The sequence below is a fragment of the Periplaneta americana genome, chromosome 6 (genome assembly GCF_040183065.1).
Source record: "Periplaneta americana isolate PAMFEO1 chromosome 6, P.americana_PAMFEO1_priV1, whole genome shotgun sequence".
NCBI classification, from domain to species: Eukaryota; Metazoa; Arthropoda; class Insecta; order Blattodea; family Blattidae; genus Periplaneta; species Periplaneta americana.
Window position 1 is genome coordinate 117,136,754 of NC_091122.1, and position 10,201 is coordinate 117,146,954.

The 10,201-nt window shown below is 32.8% G+C and overlaps 1 protein-coding gene across 2 annotated transcripts in view; it reads left to right on the top strand.

Moving 5' to 3' along the window:
• The window catches only part of LOC138701667 (scavenger receptor class B member 1-like), a 159,718-nt gene that overhangs the window by 67,282 nt on the left and 82,235 nt on the right, over window positions 1-10,201 (top strand). For both annotated transcript variants that reach the window (XM_069828801.1, XM_069828802.1), the window contains one exon: window positions 4,758-4,983. In XM_069828801.1, the coding sequence (XP_069684902.1) occupies window positions 4,797-4,983 (187 nt within the window). In that variant the 5' untranslated portion in view covers window positions 4,758-4,796. The remainder of the gene's footprint in view (window positions 1-4,757; window positions 4,984-10,201) is intronic.

Sequence of the window (10,201 nt, forward strand, 5' to 3'; positions counted from 1 at the left end):
GACAATGAAAGTAGGTTTGAAAAATATAAGCACTTTTTTATTACTTGCCAGTTTTAGATGCAAAAAAATAAGAATTTTTTCAAAAGTAGATAGATGCAGTCTATCTTCATATGAATCTCATTACAAAACCAATTAAATTGAAGAAAATTATTAGTGTCACCACAAAAGTACAATTTTATCACAAAAGTCTAATGGGACACATCTGCTAGAATGGTTGTGTAGAAGTCCTTTGCCTCGCCTGTTACTTCGAAGTACTGCATGAGTTTCTTAAGGTCATTCTTTTTTTTCTTTTGACACCATATTGACTTCTGGAAGAACAGGGGAGTTTAACATACTATCGCATGTTTTAATTCTTGGGTTTAGCACACACACACTCACTGGAAACGCTGTTTATGTGTTCTGCACTGTAAAAGAAACATTACGATGTTTTCCCGAAGTTTTATTGTAAGTGATCACTTGCTGCGGAACCATCTTAAATGACAGTGTCGATCTTAACACTTTTTGAGCACTCGATTTTAAGTTCATGATTTTCCAATCCTTGTTGAGATTCTTGACTGTGCCATGATTTTCTAGTATCTTGCGGTAGCCATTGGGGTCAATATGTCCTACTCCATTCCATTCTCCTGTAGTCTTTTTCTATTCTTCCGAAAACACAATCTGGAGCCATATAGCTATGACCGCTATGGAGTAAAAATACAGCTTTGCTCCAAAAAAGACATGAGAGTTGCCATCATAATGCTATTCTTGATCTGACTGGCACAAGAATCAGAAAACAGATGAATGGTGGAAGGGACATTAGTTGCGGTTTTTTCTAGATTAAATAAAAAAATCTAGCAATGCAGATGCGACTTGGTTACATCCCCTTGATGACTGGGTCTCCAACCAAGTATAGAATGAAATGTCCTTAATTTCTTGTGTCTCTGAATGTATTATAACACAGAGGTTGTACAGCCACACTTGTCTTGCGTAGAACACTTCGCCCATCGATAATTTCGGTAGAGGTTGATTTTGTTGCAAGTCAAAACATATTTTTATTACTTCTGGATTATCATCTTTCATTATTCTGTAAAACTTGTCTGCACGGAGTTTACGTAGTCTATATTGGGTCCTGAGTTCATTTTTTTCACCAAGTCTGTCTCTGCTTTTATTTGGAATAGGCCTATCTTGTAGGCTGAGCAGGAATCAGTAGGGGGAGTTTTTAATGACAGGTTGAAATAACTGTAAAATATATGTTTATACTTCGAGAGTGAGCAAATCTCAAGTAGTCCCAAATTTTTTTTTCACAGAAATTTGTCCATGTTTTTTTGAAAGAGAGTTCTGGAGGCAGATATCCCCTACTAGATTTTCCCCTAGTGTAGTGGCTCTCTCTGCATTAATACATCTTTATGTCATTTTTAACTGCTATTGTAAGATTCTCATACTTCTTACTTGCAGTATTTCCTCCTCTATTTTCCTTTGGTGACTGTCCTGTAGAATAGAATCTATTTGCCAGAAGAGACAATCGGTCCTTCGAGAAACCAGTTATGCCTTGGAAAATTGACGCACAAACATGGATTATTTGTCCATCTGTTTCCATGATACTCTTTTTAATTGACACATTTTTTTTTTCCGAAGACTCAGTATTCACACCCTACGCTTTGGCGAAGTGATGGTCATGAACTTAATAAGTAATTTGTTCTGATCTATTTTGCATAAAGTCTTAAATTTATTGTGAAATACATTAATATCATCAAAGGTAACTCTGCCACTTTACACTGCTTACTTTCTTTAGCTTTTGGATTGGAGGAAGAGTTTGCAAGTCCATGAGAGCATTTTATATGTCGTCGTTGTTCCGGCAATAACTCCTATGTGATATATTTAACGATTTTCAGATTTTTGCTCTATTAAATAACTTAAATAATGATACAGCAAATAATAAAATCTCCTATATTTAATTACATTTCTTTCTTTCGAAAATGTAAGAATTCAAAATCTCCTATGCACTACTGCCACAGAAGAATAAACATGTTTTTTTTTCCTACTGAAAAATTTCATATTTTGCACATAGGAGTTATTGCAGGAACGACGACGATTTTGTTCATGCTCTTTTGTTTTACGCTTCCATGTACGAGGACTCTTATCTTTAGCTCTGGATTTCCTACCACTCAGTACTTCTTGAATCATAATCATTTCATCTCCTGGATCCATTATTCACACACAGAAACTAACTAGAATATCACAACATTGGAAAACGCTCTTTCAAAACTCGTCTGAAGTCACTCGTGAATGAATACTGTTTTGAAAAGTATTTCACTTCATATTCGCCACTTCACTGTCAAGTTGAGTGGAAGAAATATATAAATAATTTTCGCCTCAGTAATTTACAGTTATGCGAGAAATCCTAAACAGTGAAGCTTTAGTTTGGGGAGGGAGGGAGATCAAATAGCTTTCGTCTCAGCGATTTACCGCTAGGCGACAAAATAATAGCATTCCACTTCTGCCGGCAACCCTAATAAAAGTAAATTGTCTGAAATACTTTGCTGAAAACTATTTTATTTGACCCTACATATATTTCAAATAAGGACTCGAGCATCTATCAAGTTTTGCTTTAGGGGAGAGTTTGGTAGTACCTGAATGACATGGTTACGTTTCTGTATGTGACATCACATATGTCATTCAGGTACTATTATCTGGTGGTAAATGAAAGAAACTCACTGTCCGATATTACCCGATGTCCGATACTACCCAACTCTCCCCTAACTGACAGCATCTATCGAGTTTTGAAAAAAAAATGGAAGGTTTGGTAGTCTCTACATATGGTATGAATCAAGTTTTGCTAAATCCGAGTTCATAGGTCGATTCCGCACCTAGAAAACATACGATATCCATTTATAGCCTGACTCATTTTCGGAAATTTCTGCTTCTATCGACTTTTGGAAAAACACTTCTCAATTTGATAAATCTAAAATATTGTGAACAGGCATTTGTCATTCCTAACTGTTTATGTCTCTGCTGGTTCCTTATCTATGCAAAGTTCGAAATCCTAAAAACAGTGTATCAGTCACAGAAGCGTGTGCATGTATGTAAAACTTGTACCCTCGTTATCTAAAGAAGTACCATTTCCAAATGTTAAGCAGTGAAAGCTTTTGATGACAATGTTGTAGGGGCATTAGTACAGCTAAACAACAGGTTTAGTGGTCCTTACAAAGCGTCTTATCTCAGATATTTCAAGTTCCATTATACTGAGTAATATTGCGCAGGTACTTATATACAAAGGGTTTAAAAAATAAATAAAAAACATTTTTTATTGGTACAAGAGTAAATAAATAAATACATAACAAAGATCCTTTGACCAAAAATAAATAATTCGTAATGCAATAACGACATAAGCACCTACTTACGCGGTGAAGTTGTTCTTAGAAAATATTGAGGTGATGTAGAAGATTAATGTTATGATGAAATTAATAAAAATACTCAAATTGTCTTAATTTTTTATTTCTGATTATGTTATAAGTAGTGCTTTCAAGAAGTTACTTGACTATACAAAATGCTAGTATGTTCTAGTTAAGGATTTTGATGAGAAATTGGAGGTACCTAAATATCTCGTAAGTTACTTTTAGTTGATCAATAGCGGTGGTTTAAAGTAGGCGATATGTTTTGTAACAGATCTTCTTGTTATTGTAGGTCTATACAAGATCTTGGCTCACCAAGATCTTCGCAATGTTAATTAGTGAAGAGTATGTACAATTTTATATAGATTCAGATTGTCATAAGTACATATTGAAAAAGCTTTTCAATACAGAAAATGTTTATATTATTTTTGATGTAGATGTTTCATGTTTTTTAAAACTACTCTTAAAACATTTATTTATTTCATCACTACTACAGAACGTATGTTCTAATTACAATAGGATATCTGATTATAACTGTAACTAACATGCAACTAGAAGTTAACATATCATGAAACTATTGCTATATATATATATATATATATATATATATATATATATATAGACACACACACATATATATATATATATATATATATATTGTTCTTTGTAACATAAGATACACATTTAAATATTTAAGCATAATAAAGTACGAATCAGATCTAATAATTCTTAACAGTACTTAAATCACCGACATGAAGTAATGTTTTACTTAACTTTTTCTTGTGCATATTGTATGATAACGAAAAATCTAAATCCTGTTTATTTGATTGATGATTGCAAGATATGGAGGAACTTGTGACCAATAGGCTAGGCATGAATTTATGAACAATTATTAGAATTTTAAAAATGATAACGTGATAGGAAGAAAAAAACGTTAAGTTCAATCATTCCAATGACAACATAAAATAGTGTAAAATATAATTATTTTATAGCAATTCTATACTGTAATTTAATTTAATGTTTCACCCTTTCCAGTTGTTCCTCTTTCCCAATTACTTTTTACTAATAATGAAATTATTAGTTAAAGTACACCCATGGAATTAAAGCTAATCATATTAATAAACTTTATTACCTTTGCTGCTTTATGAAATATTTTACTAATGTTATTATTTATTTTACTAATATCATGAGCGTTTGCAGTAATAAATAAATAATATTATTAATTAAAAATTTTATGAAATGGAATATTAATAATATTAGTTGATGTTATTAGCTTTTTAAATAATAATATTAATTTATTATTTTAATGAATCAGGCACCTGACTCTTCAATTACTATTTAGAATCAACTGCATCAGGATTTATTCTGGTAAATTTCTTGTTTCAGAGAATACATGACAGACGAAGACAAGTCAAGACATTAACAATGACGATAAAACGGACGGACGGACATGACAGTTTCAGCGAAGAGAGTCATTGTTGCTGTAGTTTTCCAAGCTGCCTTGAGTGTCGCGACGGACTTTCGAAACAACCGCTGCACGACCAAGATAAAGAAATAACACAGCACACGTGGAAGAGGGGAGGGAATCGGTCACTCATCACATTACACAGAGGTGAGTGCATTCTTTGTTTAATTGATGGCAATGACTTAAGAATTATGCAGGTTTGCTTGGTGCAGTTGTTGCATAAGTGCTACTAAAAGCATATTCCGAATCTTACCGGACCAGTGGATATCAGTGACGTCACGCTGCAGCGAAATAGGAACAAAACTGCTGCAAGGTTCAATGGCCATCATGGCGGCTGTACAAGTTCGTCCTTTGTATGTGCTACGCTAGCAAGATTTTGCGAAATTTCTATACTGTCATCTCGTTCAAAGAAAAGAGAGCATAAACAATTTATTTCTTGAATCAGTAGTAATAACTGGTCCGTTGACATGTTCGTTCATAAGCCATTAATCAACCCTGGGCCATAAGCTTAAAACGGTGGAACCGAAAAAGGTGTACTAATACGGCCGTCAAATTACCCATAGTTCATCTCTTTTTCCGGTGTGTTTATCAGCTGTTTTGTTCATATTATTACGATTACGAACTGTTTCGTGTTGTTATGAATATTTCAAAAGTGTAGTCAAGTTCAGCAGGTGTTATTTTTTTTAAATAAATAAGCTAATATTCTGTTCGTTCAACTGTAGAATATCTCCTTTTATACAGTATGTTCCCTTACGCTTTAACATATGAAGGAATGGCAACATCCTTCTCGATAAACGAAAGAATGTGGAAATTAAGTGTTCAGTCAATGTCACAACCATAACACTTTTAATAAATATATAGTGAAATATACATTGATATAATAATCTGCTAGTACTTCTGTACCTCCACATTCATTCTAATTCGTTTACATATGATCGAAACCGATAGTAGCAATTTAATATTTGGCAATTGGCGGTATTTCTCAGTGGATTATGGAACGTAAAAGGTGTAGTTTGACGTCATATCCGTCGCACCGATTTCAAGCATATTTGCCTGGAGTACTCCTTCCTTTCTTTTTATCCTCTCAGCCATTAACATATTTTTTTACGTTGTACTCATTACAAACAATACAGCAGAACACACCGCCATGACACAACAGTGCACGATGTTATTCGTCTGCTAATTCCCGCCCTATACAAGAATAAATCAGATTCACCGATAGCGGCTGATGGATACTGCCACCACCTCTGCAAGCTGATGGAACCGGTGCGACATCGGTGGAGCATCAGTGACGTCATCGTTGAAATTCGGAACACCGTGATGTTTGCTCAACGTTGAGATTCGGAATACGCTCTAAAACTGTCCTCAATAAGAATGTATAATACCTATGAGGACATTAACGTTAAGTAGATGAGACACACATTTATTAAATAATAAACACAAAGGAGCAAATAGGCCTAGTCCTGTTTATATTACGTCGCTGCAATATGTAGTTAATAATACTGTCATTTCAGGACTTGATGGAGCTACAATTATTACATTGCGACACTATAATAACTCGTTTTGTAATCCAATAAACACTCTAATGAGAAGTTAATTTCATATTTCGAAGTACTTATACTCTCAATGTGAACACAAAACATTTTGTATTTCATTAATAACGTCTTCGATATTCGGTCTAGTAGTTATTATACTTGCCTTCGAATCCAAGATTCGCGGATTCATTTCGGCTTAAGGGGTTAGGTACAGCTTACAGCAGTAAAATTTTGGAAATATTCAACATTTTTTTCTCCATTATTGTATCTTGTACAATAATGAAACCGTGTAAAACACTGTCCTTCTGCTATATGAAAAAAGTATTTTTTTACGATTAAAAAAATATATATTTACTTTTTTTTTTTTTTTTTTTTTTTTTTTTTTTTTTTTTTTTTTTTTTTTTCCCAAAATTCAGTTCACTGTGCAGTGATGAAGCGTTTCCCACATAACTAAAAAACTATCCAACATTCTGTGATGAACTTTTTTGTGTGTATTTATGCATGTCATATCTACAATATGATGCAAAATCACTTCTCTACCTTTGATAGATTGTCTGATAAAAATAAATTCATTTTGAAAATAGTCAAATATCAGTAGGCCTACTTTATTCTAACACAAAATAAAAAAATTATTTATTGAGGAATGTAGTTGAAAGGGCATGATATTGTAAACATGAGTTTCAGCAATAAAATAAAAGAGAGAGAATATGGAAAAGTTAACAAGTTTATCAGTTGTGAGGGAAATACTTCATCATTGCACAGTAAACTGCGACCATTTTCAATTTTAGAAATTTTTTTTTAAATCGTAAAAATATTTTTTTTATTTAGTAGAAGGACAGTGTTTTACACATACCAATTTTCATTATTGTACAAGACACAGTAATGGAGGAAAAATGTTGAATATTTCCAAAAATTTTACTGCTGTATGCTATACCTAACCCCTTAAAGACTACGGATTTTTGAACAAAATTAACACTAACTTCGACTTTCATTAAATGATAAAAATAAGCTGTTGGCATCACGTAGAAGATTAATGGCACTATATCATAAATCTAGAAACATCCACCGCTTCGATGCTCTGTATCAGCTCCAGCATTAATAAAGGCATGAGAAAGGAAAGTTGTTGGATATTTTTTACTTAAGTTGAAATCCGAACAGTAATGCCTCTTTGTAAATGTTGTGTCATTTAATTTCATTGCTGTGTAATTTCATCTGTTGATTCAGCCTGCACGTCTTAACCCAGATTTTCCCACCGTCCTTTTTTAAGGACAGTTGCAGTGCCTTCGGATATTATGTCATTGTTGGTGTTAGGGACTTTTTATAAGTTGTGCGATAATGTTGGTAGTATTTGTTAGCTTTAGAAAATATACGTTCCTTGTTTCAGTTTATTTCAACATCATTTAACCGATTTTTGAGAGTAACTAATGTGCTACTGTATTTTTATCACAAAAAATTTTTGGGTTTATCTGAGTTACGCCACACACACTATATTGCCCTTGCATCTAAACCGCCCGATTTCAGATGCTCCTTCAGACTGATGCTATCTCTACGGCAGTCACAATACTATATCACGCCGTACCATTTTGGTTGAATAATACTGAAATGATTGATTAGTAAACAGGGTGTCTCCAACCTTTAGAGACAAAATTGTACAAATGGCAGAAGATTCTAAACTGAACATTTTGTGATAAGGAACCAGTACAGTGGTCGGAAATGCATATTTCAGGAGCTAGCCTATAAGGTCTTGAACAAATAACAAGTTTGAAGAAAATTTTTGCAAGTTACTTAAATTTTTTACACACATAAACAACTTACATCTCATAGCAGCTGTTGAAAGTGTTGATCACCAGCCTTGATACATTCAGAACAATGCATGACATTTTTCTCCACTCTCTTAAATATCCCTGGTGTCTGCTGTACAGTGAGGCAGGCAGGTAAGAATCTGTTGCCAAAGTAATCATGGATATATTTTTTTTATTTAAGTAGGTTATTTTACGACGCTGTATCAACATCTCAGGTTATTTAGCGTCTGAATGAGGTAAAGGTGATAATGCCGGTGAAATGAGTCCGGGGCCCAGCACCGAAAGTTACCCAGCATTTCCTCAAATTGGGTTGAGGGAAAACCCCGGAAAAACCCTCAACCAGGTAACTTGTCCCGATCGGGATTCGAACCCGGGCCACCTGGTTTTACGGCCAGACGCGCTAACCGTTACTCCACAGGTGTGGACTAATAATGGATATGAAGTGACAGTGTTACAGTGTAAGTGTGTGTGTGTGTGTTTTTTTTTTGAGACCTGAAGTCGAATTTTGTTTTAATGTAAAGAGACCAAGTCTTCCAACTGTTGATGAAATAAGTAAACGATAAAAAGCTAATGATAATTGTCACGCATGTTTAAATACAAACGTAAAATTGTCTATTATGGAAACACGTTGATGTTTTATTACTTGGAGTAGTACTAACTCCTTATGAGAAATTATAACGTAATTAAAATGTCACAATTTTACGATATCGTAATAAAGTAAGCACTGTTTCGTAATGTGCATTTTTGGTGTCGTTATGTCTTCGTACATACACAACAAGTCTTAATATTTCATTTAAGATTACGAGTAGTTGCAACTTGCAGAGACAAGTACGTATAATTAAGCGATGTAAGAACGTTAGTGTAATCTAAATTAAAGTCTGAGATGTGCGTATAACTCATTCTTAAGATTAAATTAATTACAGTGCATGTTTTAAAAAAGTTGTGTTATTCAAGACTGGCTGAATGAATAGTTACTATATTCATAGAAATGAAATTATAAATCATACTACATGCAATTTATGTTGATGAATACGTAGTTAATTTTTACAACGTGTGACGAAATTAAAATAAAATTAGCCTATAATCGTAACAAAGACACACGGTACCGGTGAAAATTATAACGTAATTAAAATGTCACATTTTTACGATGGCATAATAAAGTAAGCACTGTTTCGTAATGGCATCTTTGGTATCGTTATGTCTTCATACCTAGTGTTACCGTAAATGTCAGTCATACACTCGGAATGATATAAGATACGATCAATGTTTATAATAGGTAAATCCTAATTAAATTGCAATTAATAAGTGTTTGTAGAATTAATATCGTATGAATTATTCATATAGTGTATTATTTATGATAAGTATATGCTTATTATTATGTTTGTTTTTAACTGTGTATTAAACTATAATCCTAACATACCTCATGATAAAATAAGGTTTCTATGCATCTGGAGATTCAATAATAATAATAATAATAATAATAATAATAATAATAATAATAATAATAATAATAATAATAATAATGATAATAATAATAATAATTTATTTTATTTGTTTATTTATTTATTTATTTATATTTAATGTGCTGTACAACAGCCAGTGGCCAGCTACAGATAATAATAATAATAATAATTATTATTATATATATATATATATATATATATATATATATATATATATATATATATATATATATATATGGGACATTCAGTGCACAAGGGAATCAAGTCACAAAAATAAACTTTTCAGAAAATTAGACTTAAAGTATTTATGTATAGTTAATAACCCAATAAAAGTGAGTGTGATTTTAAACATCTGCACCATTGCAAAGATTGTGAGAACATGATTCTTTTGTGCTTTGAAAGTAACCTCATCTAAGGTACGTATGTACAGACGAAATATCTCCCAATTGACCAAAAGTGGACTTGATTCCTTTGTGCTCTGAACGCCCTAATATACAAATTACAGTTACAGAATTGCGTATTATGCACTTCTTTGAAATGTGATCTTAATTTCTATTACCTTTTA